The 26,558-nt window shown below is 49.9% G+C and overlaps 2 protein-coding genes across 2 annotated transcripts in view; one reads left to right on the plus strand and one right to left on the minus strand.

Annotated features, from left to right (window-relative positions):
* LOC144603319 (THAP domain-containing protein 5-like) overlaps positions 1-26,558 on the plus strand; it is a 148,294-nt gene extending 121,736 nt beyond the window's left edge. The window contains 3 exon segments of the mRNA XM_078416448.1: positions 25,109-25,301; positions 25,385-25,643; positions 25,645-26,558. Coding sequence (XP_078272574.1) covers positions 25,155-25,301; positions 25,385-25,643; positions 25,645-26,042 — 804 coding nt within the window. The 5' untranslated portion in view covers positions 25,109-25,154 and the 3' untranslated portion in view covers positions 26,043-26,558.
* LOC144603475 (dnaJ homolog subfamily B member 9-like) lies at positions 13,958-21,174 on the minus strand. Its single transcript, XM_078416699.1, has 3 exons — positions 21,043-21,174; positions 17,273-17,492; positions 13,958-15,617 (listed from the first exon to the last, which is right to left on the minus strand). The coding sequence occupies exons 2-3, from the start codon at positions 17,487-17,489 to the stop codon at positions 15,175-15,177; spliced, it is 660 nt and encodes a 219-aa protein (XP_078272825.1). The 5' UTR covers positions 17,490-17,492; positions 21,043-21,174; the 3' UTR covers positions 13,958-15,174.

Below are 26,558 nucleotides of genomic sequence, written 5' to 3' on the forward strand. Positions count from 1 at the left end.
TGTCCTCCAGTTTGTGTGTAGCCTCACACTGCCAATGGGGGAGACCCAGCTGGGACAGAATTCGGTGAAGTCGGTGAATACCACTGATCCTCAGTACACAGCTACACAGAGAAATGTAAAACATACGTCAGCAGCCACATGTCTTGCAAACGCCAGGTATTATTAAAGCATCCACTCCCACATACTGCTGTGGATTATTTGTCCATTTGTAGTTCTGCCTTTGCAATGGATGGTCAGAGAAGAGGATGTTTGGCAGGTGAGAATCAATCATAGACTGATCTGTTTTTAACTGCGATATTTTACATTGAAGGAATATATCCTCTGGGTAGCTGGCTCACATCCCACACTGGTAGCAGTGGGGACAGTTATACATCACGCATTTATTCCTGACTTTAAATGGTTCTGGCACAACTCATATCTCTCGGGGGAAACAAATACGACTCCCTGTGGTTTAGTTTAGTTTAGTTTAGAGATACAGCGCGGAAACAGGTCCTTGGGCCCACTGTGTCCACATCGATCGGCGATCCCCGCACATTAACACTACCCAAACCCCCACAGGGACAATTTACACTGATACCCCAAGCCAATTAACCCACAAACCTGCACATCTTTGGAGTGTGGGAAGAAACTGAAGATCTCGGAGTAAACCCAGGCAGGTCACGGGGAGAAGGTACTTACTCCGTACAGACAGCACCCGTAGTCGGGATGGAACCCGGGTCTCCGGCGCTGCAAGCACTGTAAGGCAGCAACTCTACCGCTGCGCCAACGTGATGCCCCTTCTTCAATGGAATGTTCAGCAGCATGAATTGGATCGCTGATCCAACAAAGAATCATCCAACCATCACGCCACTGTGAGCAGCTTCACGTAAATGAGCCACAGTATTATAAATCCGAGTAACAAACTATTATACACACTTCACAAAGAATAACAAACTGCTGATGTACTGCCTGAAGGTAAATGTGGTCTAAAATATCCTCAGTTGGCTGTATGGTTAAAGTTATTTATTTGACTCTCTTGGGAAAAGGAACAGAAAGGACACAGAGTGCTGGAGTAACTCAGCGGGTCAGGCAGCATCTGTGGAGAACATGGATAGGTGACGTTTCACAGAGTGCTGGAGTAACTCAGTGGGTCAGGCAGCATCTGTGGAGAACATGGATAGGTGACGTTTCACACAGTGCTGGAGTAACTCAGCGGGTCAGGCAGCATCTGTGGAGAACATGGATAGGTGACGTTTCACAGAGTGCTGGAGTAACTCAGCGGGTCAGGCAGCATCTGTGGAGAACATGGATAGGTGACGTTTCACAGAGTGCTGGAGTAACTCAGCGGGTCAGGCAGCATCTGTGGAGAACATGGATAGGTGAGGTTTCTTGTCGAGACCCTTCTTCAGACTGAGCTGAAACATCACCGATCCATAGCAAGAATGTGCAATCTAGTTCTCAGCATTGTAGTGCATCAGCTCCAGAGACAAAGTCCAATGTCCACAATGGGGTAGAGGTGAATCAGACAGTACTTGAAAGCGCGCACCACCAGACTCAGGAACAGCTTCTACCCCTCTGTTATCAGGCTTCTGAACGGTCCATCCATAAGCTAGGGCACTGTCCGATTCACCTCTACCCCATTGCGGACATTGGACTTTGTCTCTGAAACTGATGCGCTACAATGCTGAGAACTGGATTCTGCACTCTATATCTTCCCCTTTGCTCTGCACATTGTACTTGAGCTTGGCTTGATTGTATTTATGTCGAGTGTTATCTGATCTGGTTGGATGGCGCGCAGAACAAAGCTGTTCACTGTACCTCGGTACACGTGACAATAATAAACCGAAACGCTAGCCCCATCCACACCTTTGCATTTATGAAAGGTGTACCTTCTTTAGACAATAGACAATAGACAATAGGTGCAGGAGTAGGCCATTCAGCCCTTCGAGCCAGCACCGCCATTCAAAGCGATCATGGCTGATCACTCTCAATCAGTACCCCGTTCCTGCCTTCTCCCCATACCCCCTCACTCCGCTATCCTTAAGAGCTCTATCCAGCTCTCTCTTGAAAGCATCCAACGAACTGGCCTCCACTGCCTTCTGAGGCAGAGAATTCCACACCTTCACCACTCTCTGACTGAAAAAGTTCTTCCTCATCTCCGTTCTAAATGGTCTACCCCTTATTCTTAAACTGTGGCCCCTTGTTCTGGACTCCCCCAACATTGGGAACATGTTTCCTGCCTCTAATGTGTCCAATCCCCTAATTATCTTATATGTTTCAATAAGATCCCCCCTCATCCTTCTAAATTCCAGTGTATACAAGCCTAATTGCTCCAGCTTTTCAACATACGACAGTCCCGCCATTCCGGGAATTAACCTAGTGAACCTACGCTGCACGCCCTCAATAGCAAGAATATCCTTCCTCAAATTTGGAGACCAAAACTGCACACAGTACTCCAGGTGCGGTCACACCAGGGGCCGGTACAACTGTAGAAGGACCTCTTTGCTCCTATACTCAACTCCTCTTGTTATGAAGGCCAACATTCCATTGGCTTTCTTCACTGCCTGCTGTACCTGCATGCTTCCTTTCAGTGACTGATGCACTAGGACACCCAGATCTCGTTGAACATCCCCTCTTCCTAACTTGACACCATTCAGATAATAATCTGCCTTTCTATTCTTACTTCCAAAGTGAATAACCTCACACTTATCTACATTAAACTGCATCTGCCATGTATCCGCCCACTCACACAACCTGTCCAAGTCACCCTGCAGCCTTATTGCATCTTCCTCACAATTCACACTACCCCCCAGCTTAGTATCATCTGCAAATTTGCTAATGGTACTTTTAATCCTTTCATCTAAGTCATTAATGTATATCGTAAATAGCTGGGGTCCCAGCACCGAACCTTGCGGTACCCCACTGGTCACTGCCTGCCATTCCGAAAGGGCCCCATTTATCCCCACTCTTTGCTTTTTGTCTGTCAACCAATTTTCTATCCATGTCAGTACCCTACCCCCAATACCATGTGCTCTAATTTTGCCCACTAATCTCCTATGTGGGACCTTGTCGAAGGCTTTCTGAAAGTCGAGGTACACCACATCCACTGACTCTCCCCTGTCAATTTTCCTGGTTACATCCTCAAAAAATTCCAGTAGATTTGTCAAGCATGATTTCCCCTTCGTAAATCCATGCTGACTCGGAATGATCCTGTTACTGCTATCCAAATGCTCAGCAATTTCGTCTTTTATAATTGACTCCAGCAGCTTCCCCACCACTGATGTCAGACTAACTGGTCTATAATTACCCGTTTTCTCTCTCCCTCCTTTCTTAAAAAGTGGGATAACATTTGCTATCCTCCAATCCACAGGAACTGATCCTGAATCTATAGAACATTGAAAAATGATCTCCAATGCTTCCACTATTTCTAGAGCCACCTCCTTAAGTACCCTGGAATGCAGACCATCAGGCCCTGGGGATTTATCAGCCTTCAGTCCCATCAGTCTACCCAAAACCATTTCCTGCCTAATGTGGATTTCCTTCAGTTCCTCCATCACCCTAGGATCTCCGGCCCCTAGAACATTTGGGAGATTGTGTGTATCTTCCTCAGTGAAGACAGATCCAAAGTAACGGTTTAACTCGTCTGCCATTTCTTTGTTCCCCATAATAAATTCCCCTGCTTCTGTCTTCAAGGGACCCACATTTGCTTTGACTATTTTTTCCCTCTTCACGTACCTAAAAAAACTTTTGCTATCCTCCTTTATATTATTGGCTAGTTTACCCTCGTACCTCATCTTTTCTCCCCTGATTGCCTTTTTAGTTAACTTTTGTTGCTCTTTAAAAGAGTCCCAATCCTCTGTCTTCCCACTCTTCTTTGCTATGTTATACTTCCTCTCCTTAATTTTTATGCTGTCCTTGACTTCCCTTGTCAGCCACAGGTGTCTCTTACTCCCCTTAGAGTCTTTCCGCCTCTTTGGAATAAATTGATCCTGCAACCTCTGCATTATTCCCAGGAATACCTGCCATTGCTGTTCTACCGTCTTCCCTGCTAGGGCCTCCTTCCAGTCAATTTTGGCCAGCTCCTGCCTCATGCCTCTGTAATCCCCTTTGCTATACTGTAATACTGACACTTCCGATTTTCCCTTCTGCCTTTCCATTTGCAGAGTAAAACTTATCATGTTGTGATCACTGCCTCCTAATGGCTCTTTTACCTCTAGTCCCCTTATCAGATCAGGATCATTACACAACACTAAATCCAGAATTGCCTTCTCCCTGGTAGGCTCCATTACAAGCTGTTCTAAGAATCCATCTCGAAGGCACTCTACAAACTCTCTTTCCTGGGGTCCATTTCCAACCTGATTTTCCCATTCTACCTGCATGTTGAAATCTCCCATAACCACCGTAGCATTACATTTGTGACACGCCAATTTTATCTCCTGATTCAACGCACCCTATGTCGAGGCTACTGTTTGGGGGCCTATAGATAACTCCCATTAGGGTCTTTTTACCCTTACAATTCCTCATTTCTATCCATACTGATTCAACATCTCCTGATTCTATGTCACCCCTTGCAAGGGAATGAATATCATTCCTTACCATCAGAGCAACCCCACCCCCTCTGCCCACCTGTCTGTCTTTTCTATACATTGTGTACCCCTGAATATTCAGTTCCCAGCCCTGGTCCTCTTGTAGCCATGTCTCAGTGATCCCTACAACATCATACTTGCCCATGACTAACTGAGCCTCAAGCTCATCCACTTTATTTTTTATACTACGCGCATTTAAGTACAACATTTTAACTTCTGTATTTACCTCCCCTCTCACATCGGTCACAATTGGCCCTGCCCTTAATCTCTTTTCCCCTCTAGAACTTCTGTTCCCATTCTTCTGAGAGTCTTCTGCAATATCTCCTGTATTCCCTTTAACCTCATCTTCATATTCCCAATTTGTTAACCCCTCCCCCCCACTACTTAGTTTAAAGCCACAGGTGTCGCACTAGCAAACCTGCCTGCCAGAATGTTTGTCCCCCTGCTGTTAAGATGTAACCCGTCCCTTTTGTACAAGTCACCCCTAGCCCAGAAGAGATCCCAGTGGTCCAGAAATCTAAATCCCTGCTCTCTGCACCAGCCCCTCAGCCATAAATTCATACCCTCTATCTCTCTGTTCCTGGCCTCACCAGCACGAGGTACCGGTAGCAGTCCAGAGATAACCACCTTCGAAGTCCTACTTCTCAGTCTTTTTCCTAACTCTCTAAACTCCCGCTGTAGCACCTCCTTCCTCTTCCGCCCGACGTCATTCGTGCCCACGTGCACAACGACTTCAGGTTGATCGCCTTCCCTCACTAGGATTTTCTGAAGCCGGTCCGTGATGTGCTGAACCCTGGCACCAGGGAGGCAACAGACCATCCTCAAGTCCCTCCTGCTGCCACAGAATCTTCTGTCCGTCCCTCGGACGATGGAGTCACCGACCACTACGGCTCTTCCTGACTTCGGTCTCCCCTGTCGAGTATCCTTGCCAACAGGTCCGCCACTCGGACTGGAAACGTCTTCTGCCCCGACAGTTCCCAAGAGGGTATACCTATTTGCAATAGGCACAGCCACTGGGGTCTCCTGTAGTCCACGTCCACTCCCCCCTGAAACAGTCTCCCACCTTCGCTCGACCTGGACCCTTGGCGTGACATTATGCAACCATTATGGAGAAAGAACCTCACATGAATGAATTACCATTTAAAGTCGTGGGAAAGGAGAGCAGATTAACCCTGCTTAAAGCAGGTTTCAGAAATAAACCGTTTTGACAGAGTCAGTTTGTGGAGAGTAACTGCAGCATGTTCTAAACTATCAACTACTTAATCAATGAAATCAATTGAAGCACTTATTCATTTGAACTCCACAAATTCCCAAATGCCACAACTGAATACAGAAATGAAGTGCTGTAATACTTCTTCCAATGTATGGTTTACTGTTTTGAGATTCATCCGTGGAATAAGTAACAATGACAGTGGTAAACAAGGCATACGGTACACTAGCCTTCATCGGTCGGGACAGTGTTTATGGGAGTCAGGGAGGCATGTTGCAGCTCTAGAGGACTTTGGTCAGGCAGCGTGTGGAGTATTGCGTGCAGGTCTGGTCACCCCCATTACAGGAAGGGTCTGGGGGCTTTGGAGAGGGTGGAGAGGAGGTAGAAACATAGAAAATAGGTGCAGGAGGAGGCCATTTAGTCATAGAAACATAGAAACATAGAAAATAGGTGCAGGAGGAGGCCATTTGGTCCTTCGAGCCTGCACCGCCATTCAATATGATCATGGCTGATCATCCAGCTCAGTAACCTGTACCTGCCTTCTCTCCATACCCCCTGATCCCTTTAGCCACAAGGGCCACATCTAACTCCCTCTTAAATATAGCCAATGAACTGGCCTCAACTACCTTCTGTGGTAGAGAATTCCACAGACTCACCACTCTCTGTGTGAAGAAATGTTTTCTCATCTCGGTCCTAAAAGACTTCCCCCTTATCCTTAAGCTGTGACCCCTGGTTCTGGACTTCCCCAACATCGGGAACGATCTTCCCGCATCTAGCCTCTCCAACCCCTTAAGAATTTTATATGTTTCTATAAGATCCCCCTTCAGTCTTCTAAATTCCAGCGAGTACAAGCCCAGTCTATCCAGTCTGGTCCTACGATCCAGCACCAGAATGATATGTAGGAAGGAACTGCAGGTGCTGGTTTACACTGAAGATAGACACAAGTGCTGGAGTAACACAACATCTCTGGAGAGAAGGAATGGGTGACGTTTTGGGTCAGAACCCTTCATCAGTCCTGACTTGAAACATCATCCATCCTTTTTCTCCAGGGATGCTGCCTGACCCGCTGAGTTACTCCAGCATTTGTGTCTATCTTTGTTATAAACCAGCATCTGCACTTCCTTGTTCTATAAAGCACTAACTGACTGAATAGCAGCCTGTATTTGAAGACAATTGAGTTTGTTCAATGAGACACTCTGTAGGCTCTGAGTAGAGCATTAACAGTAGTTCCCTGGAATCAATCAGATTGGGGCACCATATTTTTAAGGCAGAGATAGATAGATTGTTGATTAGTGCGGGTGTCAGGGGTTATGGGGAGAAGGCAGGAGAATGGGGTTAGGAGGGAGAGTTAGATCAGCCATGATTGAGTGGTGGAGTAGACTTGATGGGCCGAATGGCCTAATTCTGCTCCTATCACTGATGACCTGATGATGTGACCAGGGTGCGTACACATACTCACTAGATCCCCAGTAACTCCTCCACCGCCCATTCTGCCCCATGGTCGAACGGACTCTGATACTGTAGGCACACAGTGTGTAGGAAGGAACTTTGGCCCCTTTGATCTCTCGTTTACACCAAAGATAGACACAAAATGCTGGAGTAACTCAGCGGGACAGGCAGCATCTCTGGAGTAGCTCAGTGGGACAGGCAGCATCTCTGGAGTAGCTCAGTGGGACAGGCTGCATCTCTGGAGTAGCTCAGTGGGACAGGCAGCATCTCTGGAGTAACTCAGTGGGACAGGCAGCATCTCTGGAGTAACTCGGTGGCTCAGGCAGCATCTCTGGAGTAACTCAGTGGGACAGGCAGCATCTCTGGAGTAACTCGGTGGCTCAGGCAGCATCTCTGGAGTAACTCAGCGGGACAGGCAGCATCTCTGGAGTAGCTCAGAGGGACAGGCAGCATCTCTGGAGTAACTCAGTGGGACAGGCAGCATCTCTGGAGTAACTCAGTGGGACAGGCAGCATCTCTGGAGTAGCTCAGTGGGACAGGCAGCATCTCTGGAGTAACTCAGTGGGACAGGCAGCATCTCTGGAGTAACTCAGTGGGACAGGCAGCATCTCTGGAGTAACTCAGTGGGACAAGCAGCATCTCTGGAGTAACTCAATGGGACAGGCAGCATCTCTGGAGTAACTCAGTGGGACAGGCAGCATCTCTGGAGTAGCTCAGTGGGACAGGCAGCATCTCTGGAGTAGCTCAGTGGGACAGGCAGCATCTCTGGAGTAACTCGGTGGGACAGGCAGCATCTCTGGAGTAGCTCAGTGGGACAGGCAGCATCTGTGCAGAACATGGGGAGAAGGGGAGAGAGGAGTGAGGGAGTGGAGGGTGGGAAGAAGGGAGGGGGAGAGGGGACGGGGGGTGAGGGGAGGGGAGGGGAGGGTGCTGCACTAATGCCGGAGAGGTTTGGGCCCCCTGGGTCCACTTGGTCTAGTATTAGACAAATTTGTAAACTTCATTACATGAGTTTACAGTGATGGATTCCAATGCCAGAACTTTTAATCTCTGGATTAAATCTTAGGTGTGCCATCGTTGGCTGTGACCGAGGCTTTGCTAGACAACTACACAGTTACACCTACACCTGTAGCCATGTGCAGAGTTACCTACACATGTCCTTTTATACACCATTTCAATGCACCCACTTATTATGTTAACTGTGACTTCTGCTTGGAGCCTGATTGTTCTTTATAATGACAATCCATGTGGGTGTAGATATGCCAGTGATAACTCCCACACTACCGCTGCCATAGTTGCCATGATCCACTCTGCCTTGTCCCTTGGGTAGCCCTGCATTCACGGCACCATGACTGCACCAACTAATTAATTGCAAAGGGACAAGATAAGATGACAGCTTTTTATTTAGACAATTGAACACGAAAATTAAGAATATCCTTTAACGCGCACACACGCTCAAGGTCATTGTTCTTCTTTGAATGTGATGCTTTGAACAGAACACTTTGCCCGGGTTCTTTAAACATGATGGTTTATCTGCTGATAGATGAAGCAGCAAATACCCACATTCACAATTCATCAACTCAATTTGATTAGATACATTCATTTGTTATTCACATTAATCGGCTCGTTCTATAATTGGCAATGCTAGTCATGTTAGAAGTCTTGATGCAGAGAGGGGTCTTGGGGTCCAAGTCCATAACTCCATGAAAATGGCAACGCAACTAGATAGAGTGGCAGAGCAGGTATACGGTACGCTTGCTTCCATGGGTCAGGGCACTGAGTATAAGAGTGATGATGCAGTGTTATCGGACTGTGCTGAGGCAGTATTTGGAGCATTGCACGCATTTCTGATCGCCCCATTATAGGAAGTGTGTGGAAACATTGGAAAGGGTGCGAAGGAGGTTTACTAGAATGAAAACCAGTTATCATGGGTGACTTCAATCTACATATAGTTGGGCCAACCAAATTGGTAACAGTGCTGAGGAGGAGGGTTTCCTGGAATGTACACGGGATGGTTTTTTCAGTTAGATCTAGCTCTTAGGGCCAATGGAATCAAGGGATATGGGGGAAAAAACAGGAATGGGGAACTCATTTTAGATGATCAGCCGTGATCATATTGAATGGTGGTGCTGGCTCGAGGGGCCGAATGGTCTGCTCCAGCACCTATTTTTCTATGTTTCTATCTTTCTATGATGCCTGGATTAGGGAGGTCTTAACTACAGGGAGCTGACGGACGGACTTGGATTGTTTTCTTTGTGCTCTTCCACTCCAAGGACGTGCAGGTTTGTAGGTGAATTGGCTTCTGTAAATTTAACATGGTCCCGGGTGTGTAGGATAGTGCTTGTGTTTGGGCTGATCATTGATCAGTATGCACAGTGCGTGGAAGGGCCAGTTTCCACTCTGGACAGCTCCATGACTAGACAACTGAAGCTGGTCTTCTGGTGGCTACCTGCATCTCAATGAGACCCCCACCTCACATTGGAATGGACCTTCTGCCGAGACCTAGTGTGCTCTGCATTGGCTAAACACTGCCCCATTGAATCCTAAAAATAAGCAACACAGATAGTGGGTCCCCTGATTTTCCCTGCTTGATTGAAAATGAGTAGAGACAGGGAACTGCAGATGCTGGTTTATACGAAAGAAAGACACAAAGTGCTGGAGTAACTCAGCGGGTCAGGCAGCATCTCTGGAGGACATGGATAGGTGACGTATCACAGAGTGCTGGAGTAACTCAGCGGGTCAGGCAGCATCTGTGGAGAACATGGATAGGTGACGTTTCGGGTTGGGACTGTTCTTCACACTGAAAGTAGGGGAGGGGCTGGTCGATGACTCTCCAGTTGACACTCGGCTCTGTACACAATACCTGCCTGCCATCTTGTGGTCAGTGTGAACATTAAGAATGTTTTAAAAGGAAAACACCACTTGAGATCAATCTCTCAGTGATTTCATCTGATATTTATGTGAAGTTACATGTTAAATCCCAGATGTATGGTTCATCAACCTTGATAATAGGTTGCAGAAAACAATGCATGAGTACCTCTGACTTCAACTGTATTTATATTAGAAACATAGAAAATAGGTGCAGGAGGAGGCCATTTGGCCCCTTGAGCCAGCACCGCCATTCATTGTGATCATGGCTGATCATCCACAATCAGTAACCCGTGCCTGCCTTCTCCCCATATCCCTTGATTCTACTAGCCCCTAGAGCTCTATCTAACTCTCTTTTAAATTCATCCAGTGATTTGGCCTCCACTGCCCTCTGTGGCAGAGAATTCCACAAATTCACAACTCTGGGTGAAAAAGTTTTTTCTCACCTCAGTTTTAAATGGCCTCCCCTTTATTCTAAGACTTAGGCCCCTGGTTCTGGACTCGTCCAACATTGGGACATTTTTCCTGCATCTAGCTTGTCCAGTCTTCATAATTTTATACGTAATTTTATTCAATTTCCTATGTTACATTTTGATATTTATGTACATTAGCTGTGTCCACTCAGTGTGCAGACCATTATATTGTTACTGCACCAATACTAATCTGGCGTAGCAAAGATTCCACTCATGTTGAAGAACACTGTCTCCTTTATGATGATTTGCTTATTTCAGTTATCTTATAATTATATTTTCAGTAATTAAATCTAGCTTATTTAATTTTGTGTTCATTAAAAAACCCCATTTGATATTGTTACCTCAACATATCATTTGTGTAAAGACAAGATCACCTGGAGTGCAGGAGTTAGAACATAGAACAGTGGATCTCAGCAACAGGCCGCTGCAATAGAAACACAGACAATAGTTGCAGGAGGAGGCCATTCAGCCCTTTGAGCCAGCACCGCCATTCACTGTGATCATGGCTGATCATCCAAAATCAGTACCCCGTTCCTGCTTTGTCCCAATATCCCTTGATTCAGTTAGCCCTAAGAGCTAATCTAACTCTCTCTTGAAAACATCCAGTGAATTGGCCTCCACTGCCTGCTGTGGCAGACAATACCACAAATTCACAACTCTGGGTGAAAAAGTTTTTCCTCATTTCAGTCCTAAATGGCCTACCCCTTATTCTTAAACTGTGACTCCTGCTTCTGGACTCCCCCAACGTCAGGAACATTTTTCCAGCATCTAGCCTGTCCAAACCCCTAAACTTTTATATGTTTATACATAAGATCATAGAAATTATTTCATCTTCTCACCCTAACATACTATTTGCGTCAAGACAAAATACCTTATGAAAGAGTTCTTTGACAGAAAGTTCATGACTAACTCAGTGGGTCAGGCAGCTTCTGAGGAAGGAGTGGACAGACAATGTTTCGGCTCGGGACGTTATCTCTAGGTTTCCTTCAATTTTAAGCATTTTGTTGGCAATGCCTTTCTTCAAAACCCTTTCGGCCTACAAAGGCAGGCCAAATGACAAGGAGAATGTATCTTAGTATCCATTTTCAGAAAACTCCTAGCTAGAGTGGTGAAGGTGTACGGTATGCTTGCTTTCATAGGTCAGGGCTAGGGTTGCCAACCTCCTCACTACCAAATACGGGACAAGGTGACGTTACTGCCCGCGCCCCATGTGACCTCACCCAGCCAGCGGCCACGTGCTCCCGCTCTACCAATGGCGGCCGCCTGGGCCAGGAGCACGGTTGCTACGCAACCTCCGTTAGGCGAACACACTTGGCCCCGCTCCCCAAACACACTCCATTAACCTCCACTGTCCGGGCCGACAGCGGCCCCCAGGGCCTAATACAGGACAAGGGCGGTCCCATACGGGACAAACAAAGTTAGCCCAAAATACGGGATGTCCCGGCTAATACGGGACAGTTGGCGACCCTAGCCAGGGCATTGAGTCGGGAAGTCATGGCGCAGCTTTGAGGGACTTTGGTTAGGCTGCATCTGGAGTATTCTCATTTGCAGTTCTGGTCGCCTCATTATCGGCAGGGCGTGGAGGCATTGGACAGAGTGCAGAGGTTTATCAGAATGATGCCTGGATATTGGGGTGTCAGCTACAGGGAGAGGTTGAACAGACTTGGATTGTTTTCCCTGGAGCACTGGATGCTGAGGGGAGACCTGATAGAGGGCATAGATAAGATAGTCAGAATCTTTATCCCTGATGGGAAAGTCAAGCACCAGCAGGCATAGCTTTAAGCGGGGCAAATTTACAAGAGATGTGCGGGCAAGTTTTGTTTACACAGAGGGTGATGAGTCCCTAGAACATGCTGCTGGGGGTGGTATGCAGGCAGTGGTGGGGGTGTTTGTTCCTTTTGGATAGGCACGTGGATGTGTGGGGAACAGAGAGATTTGGGTTATGTGCAGGTACATAAGTGATGGTCTTGGCATTATGTTCAGCATAGACATGGTGGGCCAAAGGGCCTGTTCCAGTGCTGTACTATTTTCTATTACCATTGAGCAGCTAAAAAACAAATCAGAGCTCCATCTGTACAATTAGCAAGCAGTTAGTTGAAGCTGGCTCCATCATTTTAACCAGCAACCTGTAGATCTGGTGCCTGAGGATTAGGTAGGCGATAAAATTCTAGTGAGGCAGAAAGATCAGGAATTTCCAATCATATTCTGCTTTGACCAGATTCTAGTGACTGGACAAAAAGAGAAAAAATTCAAAATGTGAGAAAAGCAGCTTTATGTACCACTAATATCTTGGACTTTGCATTAAATGCGCGTGACACTGTGAAACATTGGCACCCCAGGTAAAAGGTTCATGAGGGATAGGAGCAGAATTAGGCCGCTCAGCCCATCAAGTCTACTCCGCCATTCAATCATGGCTGATCTATCTCTCCCTCTCAACCCCATTCTCCTGCTTCTCCCCATAACCCCTGACACCTGTACTAATCAAGAATCTAAATTATCTCTGCCTTAAAAGTATCCATTGACTTGGCCTTCTGTGGCAAAGACCCTTCCAGTAGTTTTGGAGAACGTGACCCTGGGATGCTCCACTCGAATGGTAAAGAACTGTGGAAACAGGCCCTTCCACCCAACTTGCCCATATTATGTCCCAGCTCCACTAGTCCCATCTGCACGCAATTGGCACATAACCCTCTAAATCTGCCCTATCCATGTACCCATCTAAATGTTTCTTTAACCTTGTGATAGTCCCTGCCTCAACTACCAGCAGCTCGTTCCATACACCCACCACCCTGTGTAAAAAGGTTACCCCTCAGTTTCCTATCAAATTTTTCTACATGCACACTAAACCTACATCCTCTGGTTCTCGATTCCACTACTCTGGGCAAAAGACTCTGTGCGTTTACCCAATCCATTCCTCTCACAATTTTCTACCCAAAACATCGCCCATGTTCAAAATCATTGGAGAATAAACAGCTTGAACAATCACCAATTCCTTCAAACTTTGGCCGTGAAAGCTTACACGGAGTGTACCTTGAAGAGGTTCTTGTGTATTTGTGCTGCAGCGGGTGGAGCTGCTGCCTCACAGCACCAGAGACCCGGGTTCCATCCCGACTACAGGTGCTGTCTGTAGTTCGTACGTTCTCCTCATAAGCAGCGTGGGTTTTCTCCGGGTGCTCCGGGTTCCTCCCACACTCCAGACAAACATGTTTGTAGGTTAATTGCCTTGGTATAAATGTAAATTGTCCCTAATGTGTGTAAGACAATGTTAATATGCGGGGATCGCTGGGCGGTGCGGACTCGGTGGGCCGAAGGTCATGGTTCCATGCTGTATCTCTAAACTAAACTAATTTGAAGCCGAGAGGAAGTGTTCTCATTTTAATACAATGCAATGCCTTATCATCAAGATTTATTTAACAAGTGCATTTTGGAAAAGTGCAGACATTTTGGACAGAGTTCACAATTTTTAATAAACTAATAGTCCATTTAACATTTATAACGCAGAGCCAGGTCTCCACACGCTAATATTGCACCTGACAGTACACCGATCTTCACCTCAGCTTTTCACACAATGACATGAGGTAATCACGATTTAATAATCAAGAAAAGACAAGATGGAGACAAGTGGCAAAAAAAACAAAAACAAGCAATCTCATTAAAACTGGAGGAAGTACAACTTTCTTATTTTAAATGGCTACATTTGCTGAACACTGCAGTTAATGGTTAACAAGAGAACAATTATCCATTGTTGTTTAAGAATTTAATTTTGTTAGTTTTATTGTTGGCGAGCTGGCAATTTTCCCCACCTAAACATAAAAGCATGTTGTGCTTTATAATGTTGTATGCCTTGGTTGTTACATGCGTTTAGGCAAATTCCAAGCACTACTAAAATGCAGTTTTATTTAGCACCTTGTAGTTTGAGCTTTGCAGAAATTAACCCTTCGTATAGTTTCTTTCAATCTAGAACCACATAACGTGAATCACAAAATTAACAAATCAGCCAAATGCTGCATTTCTCTAGATCCACCCAAATAGTTATTGTTCAAACAAGGAAACTCCTCACTATAGGTCTGCATTTGCAGAATAACCCATGTTCAAATTAAAGGCCGCAAAACGTCACGGAAACGTAACAAATCCAAGTCTGCAAATCCTTTAAACAAAAGCAATAAGGCATGGGATGAGCACTGACATTAAGAAACGGGATTGCAGGAAGCTGCAGCTCACATGAAGGAACGGGCAAGTCAGTGAGCAGGTAACGCAGGTCGATCACAACCCTGCCACTCCTTTACCCTCTCACAAGATCTGCCCTCAAACCTAACGCATGTCGTACGTTAAATAAATGCAGCCATGTTCCAGAATAATCTCCATCATTTCATTTCAACCTGTTACTTTACTCGCTGAGCTCTTATTGTAACTGTTCTTACTATTGCTTTATTTTATTTATTTGGAATTTTACTAAGAAAGTGTCTGCTACTGCTAAGTACGATTTCTAGCTTAATTTAGTTCATTGCACCCAATACATTTCTATAAAAGGGCCACAAAAACTAAGAGGAAAACATTGGTTGTTGTGCAAGTCAGCGATTGTGTTTCTCCACTCGGCATGGTTACAGCGGCCTCAGGGTGGCTCGGGGACTGAGCAGTCCGTGTACGTGGTCACCATGTTGCCTCTGCGCTGCGTGACCGTCTTGCACTGCTGTTTGCCAGTGCCCTGAAACTTCTCAGTTCTCACTGTGTGCTTGTGCGTGCTGCCAAAGTTGCTGAAGGAGAACATCTTCTCCATGTCTTCAAACATGTCATCAAACATCCCGCCTCCGAAAGGAAACTGCCTGTCTCCAAAGGAAAAGCGGTGTGCGTTGTGAGCTTCCTGGTGTGCCCTGAAGTGAGCGTTGAAGTGCTTCTTGTGATGTGCTTGGTGGCTAAAGTCAAAGTCCTTAAGGAAGTCGTCAAACTTAAAATTAAAAGAGCCGGTTTGGTGGGAACCATGGCCCGCATTGAAAAACCGATGACCCATCTGATCATACTCCTTCCTCTGCCTCTCATCCGACAGGACCTCATACGCTGCAAATAGACACACATAACTCACTTACACAGAAACAGCAAGCTGCAAATATACACGCAACTCACTTACACACAGCAAGCTGCAAATATACACACAACTCACTGACACAGAAACAGACAAAATATATTTCTATCAAAGAATAGTTGATTTCTATTAAAGGCCTTCATTGTAAGATGTAATAGTAATAGTGGGCGGCATGGTGGTGCAGCGGTAGAGTTGTTGCCTCACAGCGCCAGAGACGGGGGTTCAATCCTAACTACGGGTGCTGTCTGTATGGTGTTTGTACGTTCTCCCCGTGACCTGCTTGGTTTTCTCCGATATCTTCGGTTTCCTCCCACGCTCCAAAGACATACGGGTTTGTAGGTTAATTGTCTTGGTATAAATGTAAATTGTGCCTAGTGTGTGTAGGATAGTATTAGTGTGCGGGGATCGCTGGTCAGTGCGGACTCAGTGGGCTGAAGGGCCTATTACCACGCTGCATCACTAAAATTAAAGAAGGGCAATAACACCAAGGTTACAATTAGCTGAAGATAGACACAAAATGCTGGAGTAACTCAGCGGGTCAGGCAGCATCTGTGAAGAAGATGGATAGGTGATGTTTCACAGAGTGTTGGAGTAACTCAGCGGGTCAGGCAGCATCTGTGGAGAACATGGATAGGTGACTTTTCACAGAGTGTTAGAGTAACTCAGCGGGTCAGGCAGCATCTGTGAAGAAGATGGATAGGTGACGTTTCACAGAGTGTTGGAGTAACTCAGCGGATCAGGCAGCATCTCTGGAGAACAGGGATAGGTAACGTTTCGGATTGGGACCCAACTTCAGGCATACTGTGAAAGATGCGGGCAATATGTGGGAAAATGGGACTAGCTTAGATGGGGTATCATAGATGAGCTGTATCCTTGCCATCTGACTCAATAATTGAAGGTTAGAAATGCAAGGGAAGATGTTTTTATTCACCACCTGGTAAGGAATAGATACAGAAGCAGCAGGCCTGCAATTTTCCGACAAGTGGAAGGTAGAAGAGGTCATCAGAATACAGGGGTATCTGCGTCTGCAAATCACAGTGGTGTGGGCAGGCCAGCAACACTCGACTTGAATGAGTGATGTTACAGGGATGGTATCAAGCCTTGATCGGTAGATACAAAATGCTGGAGTAACTCAGCGGGTCAGGCAGCATCTTTGGAGAGAAGGAATGGGTGACGTCTGTTAAGAATGGTCTTGACCCGAAACGTCACCCCTTTGCTAAAGGGATCAGGGGGTATGGAGAGAAGGCAGGTACAGGCTACTGAGCTGGATGATCAGCCATGATCATATTGAATGGCGGTGCAGGCTCGAAGGGCCGAATGGCCTACTCCTGCACCTATTTTCTATGTTTCTATGTTTCCTTCTCTGCAGAGACGCTGTTACTCCAGCATTTTGTGTCCACCTTCAATTTAAACCAGCATCTGCAGCTTTCTTTCCTATACTAAGCCTTGGTTGGTCGCAGCAGTGAGTAAGGTTCACAACTTAGCTACAGAGAGCCTTCAATAAAGATCAGCAAAGGCAGAGATTCAGACTTTGTGGTGGCAGCTCCTTGATGCTGTGGAATTCCTACATCAAAATGTTAAATGTCTATACGCTCATAGCACCTTACACAGACTCGTTTACAACACTCACCCTCTGCAATCTCCCTGAACTTCACCTCTGCATTAGGATCTTTATTTTTATCTGGGTGGTATTTCATTGCTAGTTTGTGAAACGCCTTCTTGATTTGACGGTCTGATGCATTTTTCGGCACACCCAAAATTTCATAATAATCTTTCTTTGCTAATATAAATTCTGATATCATCAGAATGCAGACAGCAAAAGCAAAGACAGACTGTGCTGTTGCCATTTCCTGGAAGACAAAAGGATATTACATTAGTAGCACAACATAAATATTCACATAATGAAAACATTAATTTAATTAGACAAGATCCAAAGGCCACACCCTCTCTCTCTCTCTCTCTCTCTCAATTGGGCTGCAGTTTACCAACAAAATCATGGGAAAAATTTCAAGTGTAAGAAAATAACTGCAGATGCTGGTACAAATCGAAGGTATTTATTCACAAAATGCTGGAGTAACTCAGCAGGTCAGGCAGCATCTCAGGAGAGAAGGAATGGGTGAAGTTTCGGGTCGAGACCCTTCTTCAGACCCGAAACGTCACCATTCCTTCTCTCCTGAGATGCCGCCTGACCTGCTGAGTTACTCCAGCATTTTGGGGGAAAATTTCAATATCACTTTCCTCTATGAAGCATAAAAGTCCCAGTGAAATAAGCAATAATGCAGAGACGGTGTTGTTAAAATTGATCATGATTTGAGCAAGTGCCTCACTGTTGACACACATCGTTGTGGCTCTGGTTACAAAGTGAAGCTGAGGATTGTACCAATTTGGGTGGTCATGTGTACTCGGGAAAGAGACAGAGGGGCAGGAAATTGCAGGATCTAGCCAGATTAAATGTACATCATAAACAGAGTGAGATCACAGAGTTATACACCCAACTTGCCCATGCTGATCAAGATGCCCCATCTACTCTAGTCTCACCTGCCCAAGTTTGGCCTATATCCCTCTAAACCTGAAGATAGACACAAAATGCTGGCGTAATTCAGCGGGACAGGCAGTATCTCTGGGGAGAAGGAATGGGTGACGTTTCAGGTTGAGACTCTTCTTCAGACTGATGACAGGGGAGTGGGCGGGACAGAGATGGAATGTAGTCAGAGGCAGTAAGACTGGTGGGAGAACTGGGAAGGGAATATAGAGAGAGGGAAAGCAAGGGCTATTTGAAGTTAGAGAAGTCAATGTTCATACAGCTGGGGTGTAAGCTGCCCAAGTGAAATATGAGGTGCTGTTTCTCCAATTTGCGCTGGGCCTCACTCTGACAATGGAGGAGGCCCAGGACAGAAAGGTCAGATTGGGAATGGTAGGAGGAGTTGAAGTGCTGAGCAACCGGGAGATCAGGTACGTTAAGTCGGACTGAGTAGAGGTGCTCAGCGAAACGATCGCCGAGCCTGTGCTTGGTCTCGCTGATGTACAGATGTTGAGACCTGGAACAGCGGATACAGTAGATGAGGTTGGAGGAGGTGCAAGTGAACCTCTGCCTCACCTGGAAACCTTAAACCTTTCCTATCCATGTACCCCCCTTCCCCACTCGTTCTCCAACTAGTTTCACTGTCCTTCCGATTTTTACAATTTTACTGATTGTATGCGTCCTTGTCACCTTGCCCACAGTTAACAATGGACCATTCAACATTTCCTTTACATCAAGTCTGCTTGGATCTGTCATTTTCACACCATACCCTTCCATATTCCATGCCTCCCTCTCCCCTGACTCTCAGTCTGAAGAAGGGTCTCGACCCGAAACGTCACCCATATCTTCTCTCCAGAGATGCTGCCTGTCCCGCTGAGTTACTCCAACATTTTGTGAATAAATACCTTCGATTTGTACCAGCATCTGTAGTTATCTTCTTAACCTACAAACCTGCACGTCTTTGGAGTGTGGGAGGAAACCGGAGCACCCGGAGAAAACCCACGCAGGTAAAACCTCCGTACAGACAGCGCCCGTAGTCGGGATGGAACCCGGGTCTCTGGCGCTGTGAGGCAGCGGCTCTACCCGCTGCACCACCGTGAGATGCGGCCTGACCCGCTGAGCCCTGCCCACAAACCCTTCATCTCGGCAGGGGGCATTGGCCGTGCCGGGGGGCCTTGACCGTGCCGGGGCCAGGGGGCATGTGCCCCGCTCCCTGCCCCTCACACACGGGGCGCTGGCGCTCCCCCACAGACGGGGCGCTCCCTCTCACACCCACACACACGGGGCGCTCCCTCACCCACACACGGGGCGCTCCCTCTCACACACACACGGGGCGCTCCCTCTCACACACACACGGGGCGCTCCCTCACCCACACACACGGGGCGCTCCCTCACCCACACACGGGGCGCTCCCCCACACACGGGGCGCTCCCTCACCCACACACACGGGGCGCTCCCTCACCCACACACACACACGGGGCGCTCCCCCACACACACACACGGGGCGCTCCCCCACACACACACACGGGGCGCTCCCTCACCCACACACACACACGGGGCGCTCCCTCACCCACACACACACACGGGGCGCTCCCTCACCCACACACACACACGGGGCGCTCCCTCACCCACACACACACACGGGGCGCTCCCTCACCCACACACACACGGGGCGCTGGCGCTCCCCCACACACGGGGCGCTCCCCCACACACGGGGCGCTCCCTCACCCACACACACGGGGCGCTCCCTCACCCACACACACGGGGCGCTCCCTCACCCACACACACACACGGGGCGCTCCCCCACACACGGGGCGCTCCCTCACACACGGGGCGCTCCCTCACCCACACACACGGGGCGCTCCCCCACACACTGGGCGCTCCCTCACCCACACACACGGGGCGCTCCCCCACACACGGGGCGCTCCCTCACCCCCACACACGGGGCGCTCCCTCACCCCCACACACGGGGCGCTCCCTCACCCACACACACGGGGCGCTCCCCCACACACGGGGCGCTCCCTCACACACACACACACGGGGCGCTCCCCCACACACACACACGGGGCGCTCCCTCACACACGGGGCGCTCCCTCACACACGGGGCGCTCCCTCACACACGGGGCGCTCCCTCTCACACACACACACGGGGCGCTCCCTCACCCACACACACACACGGGGCGCTCCCTCACACACGGGGCGCTCCCCCACACACGGGGCGCTCCCCCACACACGGGGTGCTCCCTCACCCCCACACACGGGGCGCTCCCTCACCCCCACACACGGGGCGCTCCCTCACCCCCACACACGGGGCGCTCCCTCACCCACACACACGGGGCGCTCCCTCACACACGGGGCGCTCCCTCACCCACACACACACGGGGCGCTCCCCCACACACACACACGGGGCGCTCCCTCACACACGGGGCGCTCCCTCACACACGGGGCGCTCCCTCTCACACACACACACGGGGCGCTCCCTCACCCACACACACACGGGGCGCTCCCTCACCCACACACACGGGGCGCTCCCTCACACACGGGGCGCTCCCTCTCACACACACACGGGGCGCTCCCTCACACACACACACGGGGCGCTCCCTCACCCACACACACGGGGCGCTCCCTCACACACGGGGCGCTCCCTCACCCACACACACGGGGCGCTCCCTCACACACGGGGCGCTCCCTCACCCACACACGGGGCGCTCCCTCCCTCACCCACACACGGGGCGCTCCCTCACACACACACACGGGGCGCTCCCTCACACACACACACGGGGCGCTCCCTCACACACGGGGCGCTCCCCCACACACGGGGCGCTCCCTCTCACACCCACACACACACGGCGGTAGCTGGGGATCGGGGCCGGCCTCACCTTCCCGCCACTGCCGTCCGCGCGGCGCTCCCTCACTCACTCACTCCCCGCTCCTCCACGGAGCAGTCTGTGATTGGGCGGCCGCGCCCCGCATACGTCACCCGCGCCGTGATGACGTGTACGGCGCATGCGCGCTGCGGCTGCACCGCCATGCCCCGCGCCTGCGCACTCAGGCCCCGCATCCAGCACCACCCACCCTCACCCACCGCCCCGCCCCCACGCGACCCAGCACCCACCGCCCCCCCCCCTCCACGCGCACCCCCCCCCTCCACGCGCACCCACCCACTGACCCCGCCCCCGCCTGAGACCCACACCCGGTGACGTACCGCACGCTCGGCTGCCACCCGTGAGTACCGCACCCTCCCCCCCCCCCCCCCCTCGCCCGGCAGGCAGCTAGCTGTCCCTCGGGGGCATGGATCGTCTACCCCGGGCCAGGGGGTGACTACAGGAGGGGGCATTGGCCGTGCCGGGGCCGGGGGGCATTGACCGTGGCAGGGGGCATTGACCGTGGCAGGGGGCATTGACCGTGCCGGGGGGCATTGACCGTGCCAGGGGGCATTGGCCGTGCCTGGGGGCATTGACCGTGGCAGGGGGCATTGACCGTGCCGGGGCCAGGGGGGCATTGACCGTGCCGGGGGGCATTGGCCGTGCCGGGGGGCATTGGCCGTGCTGGGGCCAGGGGGCATTGGCCGTGCCGGGGGGCATTGGCCGTGCCGGGGGGCATTGACCGTGCCGGGGCCGGGGGGCATTGACTGTGCCAGGGGGCATTGACCGTGGCAGGGCCGGGGGGCATTGGCCGGGGCCAGGGGGCATTGGCCGTGCCGGGGGGCATTGGCCGTGCCGGGGGGCATTGACCGTGCCGGGGCCAGGGGGCATTGGCCGTGCCGGGGGGCATTGACCGTGGCAGGGCCGGGGGGCATTGACCGTGCCGGGGGGCATTGGCCGTGCCGGGGGGCATTGGCCGTGCCGGGGCCAGGGGGCATTGGCCGTGCCGGGGGGCATTGACCGTGCCGGGGCCAGGGGGCATTGGCCGTGCCGGGGGGCATTGACCGTGCCGGGGCCAGGGGGCATTGGCCGTGCCGGGGGGCATTGGCCGTGCCGGGGCCAGGGGGCATTGGCCGTGCCGGGGGGCATTGACCGTGGCAGGGCCGGGGGGCATTGACCGTGCCGGGGCCAGGGGGCATTGGCCATGCCGGGGGGCATTGGCCGTGCCTGGGCCGGGGGGCATTGGCCGTGCCGGGGCCGGGGGGCATTGGCCGTGCCGGGGCCGGGGGGCATTGACTGTGCCAGGGGGCATTGACTGTGCCAGGGGGCATTGGCCGTGCCGGGGCCAGGGGGCATTGGCCGTGCCGGGGGGCATTGACCTTGGCAGGGGGCATTGACTGTGCCAGGGGGCATTGACCGTGCCGGGGCCGGGGGGCATTGACCGTGGCAGGGGGCATTGACTGTGCCAGGGGGCATTGGCCGTGCCAGGGGCCAGGGGGCATTGACCGTGGCAGGGGGCATTGACTGTGCCAGGGGGCATTGGCCGTGCCAGGGGGCATAGACCGTGGCAGGGGGCATTGACTGTGCCAGGGGCATTGGCCATGCCAGGGGGCATTGGCCGTGGCAGGGGGCATTGACCGTGCCGGGGCCAGGGGGCATTGACCGTGCCGCGGCCAGGGGGCATTGGCCGTGCCGGGGGGCATTGACCGTGCCGGGGCCAGGGGGCATTGGCCGTGCCGGGGGGCATTGGCCGTGGCAGGGGGCATTGACTGTGCCAGGGGGCATTGGCTGTGCCGGGGGGCATTGGCCGTGCCGGGGCCAGGGGGCATTGGCCGTGCCAGGGGGCATTGACCGTGCCGGGGCCAGGGGGCATTGGCCGTGCCAGGGGGCATTGACCGTGCCGGGGGGCATTGACCGTGCCGGGGCCAGGGGGCATTGGCCGTGCCGGGGGGCATTGGCCGTGGCAGGGGGCATTGACTGTGCCAGGGGGCATTGGCTGTGCCGGGGGGCATTGGCCGTGCCGGGGCCAGGGGGCATTGGCCGTGCCAGGGGGCATTGACCGTGCCGGGGCCAGGGGGCATTGGCCGTGCCGGGGCCGGGGGGCATTGGCCGTGCTGGGGGGCATTGGCCGTGCCAGGGGGCAGGGGCAGGGCAGGGGGCACAAGCTCACAGGTGATAGTAGTGGAATCAGGCCATTACAAAGGTGGAAAAGCAGCCCACAGCCAGTGGGAAAATATACAAACAAGTTGACGGTTTAGCAAAATGCTGCCTGCATTATCTGTAAGCAGGAGTTCGTTCATTCACAAGTGATAGGAGCAGAATTAGGCCATTCGGCCCATCAAGTCTACCCCGCCATTCAGTCATGGCTGATCTATCTCTCCCTCCTAACCCCATTCTCCTGCCTTCTGACCCCATAACCCCTGACACCCGCACTAATCAACAATCTATTCATCTCTGCCTTAAATATATCCACTGACTTGGCCTCCACAAAGAATTCCACAGATTCACCACCCTCTGGCTAAAGACATTTCTCATCTCCTTTCTGAAGGAACTTCCTTTAATTCTGAGGCTGTGACCTCTAGTCCTAGACTCTCCCACCAGTGGAAACATTCTCTCCACATCCACTCTATCTATGTCTTTCATCATTCTGTAACATTCAATGAGGTCCCCCTCACCTTTCTAAACTCCAGCAAGTACAGGCCCAGTGCCATCAAACGCTCATCAGGGGTATTAGCCAGACAGTGGGGATTAGCCACATCGGGGGGTATTAGCAATGTCAAATATTAGGCACATTTAGGGGGTATTGACTGCATCAGGGGGCTATTGACCTGGCTAATGGTTAACTTGTCCATTAAACTAATCTCTTCCGTGATCCATATCCCTCCATTCTCTCTGAAATGCCACTATTGTATCTCCACCACCACCCCTGGCAGCGTGTTCCAGGCACCCATCCATGCTCTGTGTAAACAACTTGCCCCACAGATCTCCATTAAACTTTGCCTCTCTCACTTTAAAGCTATGCCCTCTAGTCTTTGATATTCCCACCCTGGTAAAAAGGTTCTGACTGTCTACCCTATCTATGCCTCTCATAATTTTATATACATACTTCTATCGGGTCTCTGCAACCCCCGGAGAAAGCAAACCAAAATTTGTCCAACCTGTGATTAGTGCGGGTGTCAGGGGTTATGGGGAGAAGGCAGGAGAATGGGGTTAGGAGGGAGAGATAGATCAGCCATGATTGAATGGCGGGGTAGACTTGATGGGCCGAATGGCCCAATTCTACTATTCCTTATGACCATATGAACACAATGCCACCCATCAGCTAAATAACATCCTCCATTAGTGAATGAATTTACGAACCTCTGCTTATAGATATCATCTGCTAATCCAGGCAGCATTCTGGTAAACCATCAACTTTTTTTTATATTTTCCCACCTGTGGGACTGCTTTTCAAATCTAAAATATTATCACATAGTGTGGCATTGCTGACAGTGAGTCAGCGAACACACTCTGAAAGTACAGTTCATCAAATTATTGGTGACCGAATTATACCATTCATTTATTACTGAGTATTGCAAATGACATTAAAAGGGATGGCATTTGGGGGAAGAGCAGGAGAGGCTGTTGTTGGAGCGCTATAGGCAGAAAGGTGCAGACTCAGGAACAGCTTCTTCCCCTCGGTTATCAGGCTTCTGAACGTTCTGAACATAAATTAGAGTACTGTCCCATTCACCTCTACCCCATTGCGGACATTGGACTTTGTCTCAGGAAGTGGTGCACCACAACGCTGAGAACTATATTCTGCACTCTGTATCTTCCCCTTTTGCTCTACCTTTTGTACTTGAATTTGGCTTGATTGTTTTTATATGCTGTATATCTGATCTGTTTGAAGAACACGCGAAACCAACATTTTCACTGTACCTCGATGATAATTAACCTAAACCTAAATAAAAGAATGTAGCAGTTAATCACATTCTTTTATTTAGGTTTAGGCACTGTTGCAACGCTGCTAAGAAACGGTCACAATACGCTCGGCTGAATTGGTTACCTGTCTAGCATATTATATCTTCTCTTTGAAAAGGTTTCCATTCCAAAACAAAGAAAGACTTCACAAATGGATCAAAAATATGAAGAGAGAGAGCTGGTTGCCGTCGAAGCACCAAGGCATCCGCTGTGAACACTTTACTGCAGATTCAATCGAATGGCGTTGGGGGACCCGCTGTTTGAAGTCGTGTGTGACACTCACCATTTTTTCATTTCCATCTCATCCGCAGGTAAGATTACGCCCGCGTTTGAAAAGTTACAAGTTTAAGCAGCACACAATAGTGCAACTCATCAAATCAAAATTATCTTTCAGAATAAGAAGCCAAATTCCCGACATTATCGCAAGAAAAATGTTTTGTCCGAGGGGACATCAGAAGCAAGAGCGGAAACGTTTCGCCCCACTGCCACAGGTGAAATAAGCGGGGAAAGACCAGAACTATCGCTTACTGTTGGACAATCCAAAGAGCACTTGGAAATCACCAGCGCCAGCGGCCAGTGGAAATTCACAACCTGCTGTACGACGCACACCAAATCAACCCTTCACAATGATACAAGAGGTTGGAATGAACCAGCTGCTGAACCATGAACAGTCTGTAGCCACTGGGCTTCTACAGGTGGAACATTCATATTGTAGGCAGGATACTGTCAAGGCCCAGCTGTGGGGAAAGCTTTCCAGGTTACAGAAGAAGATAAAGAGACTGCAGCAACAGGAAGAGAGGACTGCCACTGACCTGAAGAGGATGGAAACGCTGGTCGAGCATCTGAAACAAGAGAACTTTATTTCTGAAGTCAAAATGAAGGTCATGGAAACCTGTTTTACACAATTTGAGTTAACAGACATCACAGTCTTTAAAGAATATCAGAAACTTATGTGGACGCAAGGAACTGCAGATGCTGGTTTACAAAACAAGGCACAGTGCTGGAGTAACTCAGCAAGTCAGGCAGCATCGCAGGAGAACATGGATAGGTGATATTTCAAGTCAAGACCCCTCTTGAGACTTGTGTGGGTTAGTTCCACGGTGCATTGTTAAATTGGAAGTTTGATTTCTAAAAATTTTAATAGTTATTGGATAACTATTAACAATAAACTAAGGGCATATAATGCGGATTAGATCTGTTTATCTTTTTGCATCTTAGTTATCTTATTGTAAAACTTGCGGATTATGCCATTTTTTAATTTAAAAGGACATTTTTCTTATCCTTCAGTGATGAAAACAGGCCATAGTGTAAAATCTTTTGAAGCTGGTACATATTTTTCATCGAGTCATACAGAACAGAAAGGTATTCTTCGGCTCAACAAAGTGATGGTGTGCAGGTATTTGTGGGATATGGCCCAATTGCGGGCAAATGGGACGAGTTAATGTGCCCGTAGACCTACTGCAAGTAAGAATTTAATTATTCCTATCCCATTTACAGGTGACAATTAAACACTTGACTTCTGGCTTTCGAGGAGTTGAAGTCAGCATAGATCAACCATGGTCATATTA

The sequence above is a fragment of the Rhinoraja longicauda genome, chromosome 20, assembly GCF_053455715.1.
Source record: "Rhinoraja longicauda isolate Sanriku21f chromosome 20, sRhiLon1.1, whole genome shotgun sequence".
NCBI lineage: Eukaryota > Metazoa > Chordata > Chondrichthyes > Rajiformes > Arhynchobatidae > Rhinoraja > Rhinoraja longicauda.

Bases quoted from the DNA above. Each gene is read 5' to 3' on its own strand.
- LOC144603475 (XM_078416699.1), bottom strand. From the start codon at position 17,489: ATGGCAACAGCACAGTCTGTCTTTGCTTTTGCTGTCTGCATTCTGATG. The intron at 15,618-17,272 runs GTGAGTGTTGTA...GTCTATTTGCAG, and splicing joins GTTCAGGGAGATTGCAGAGG to CGTATGAGGTCCTGTCGGAT.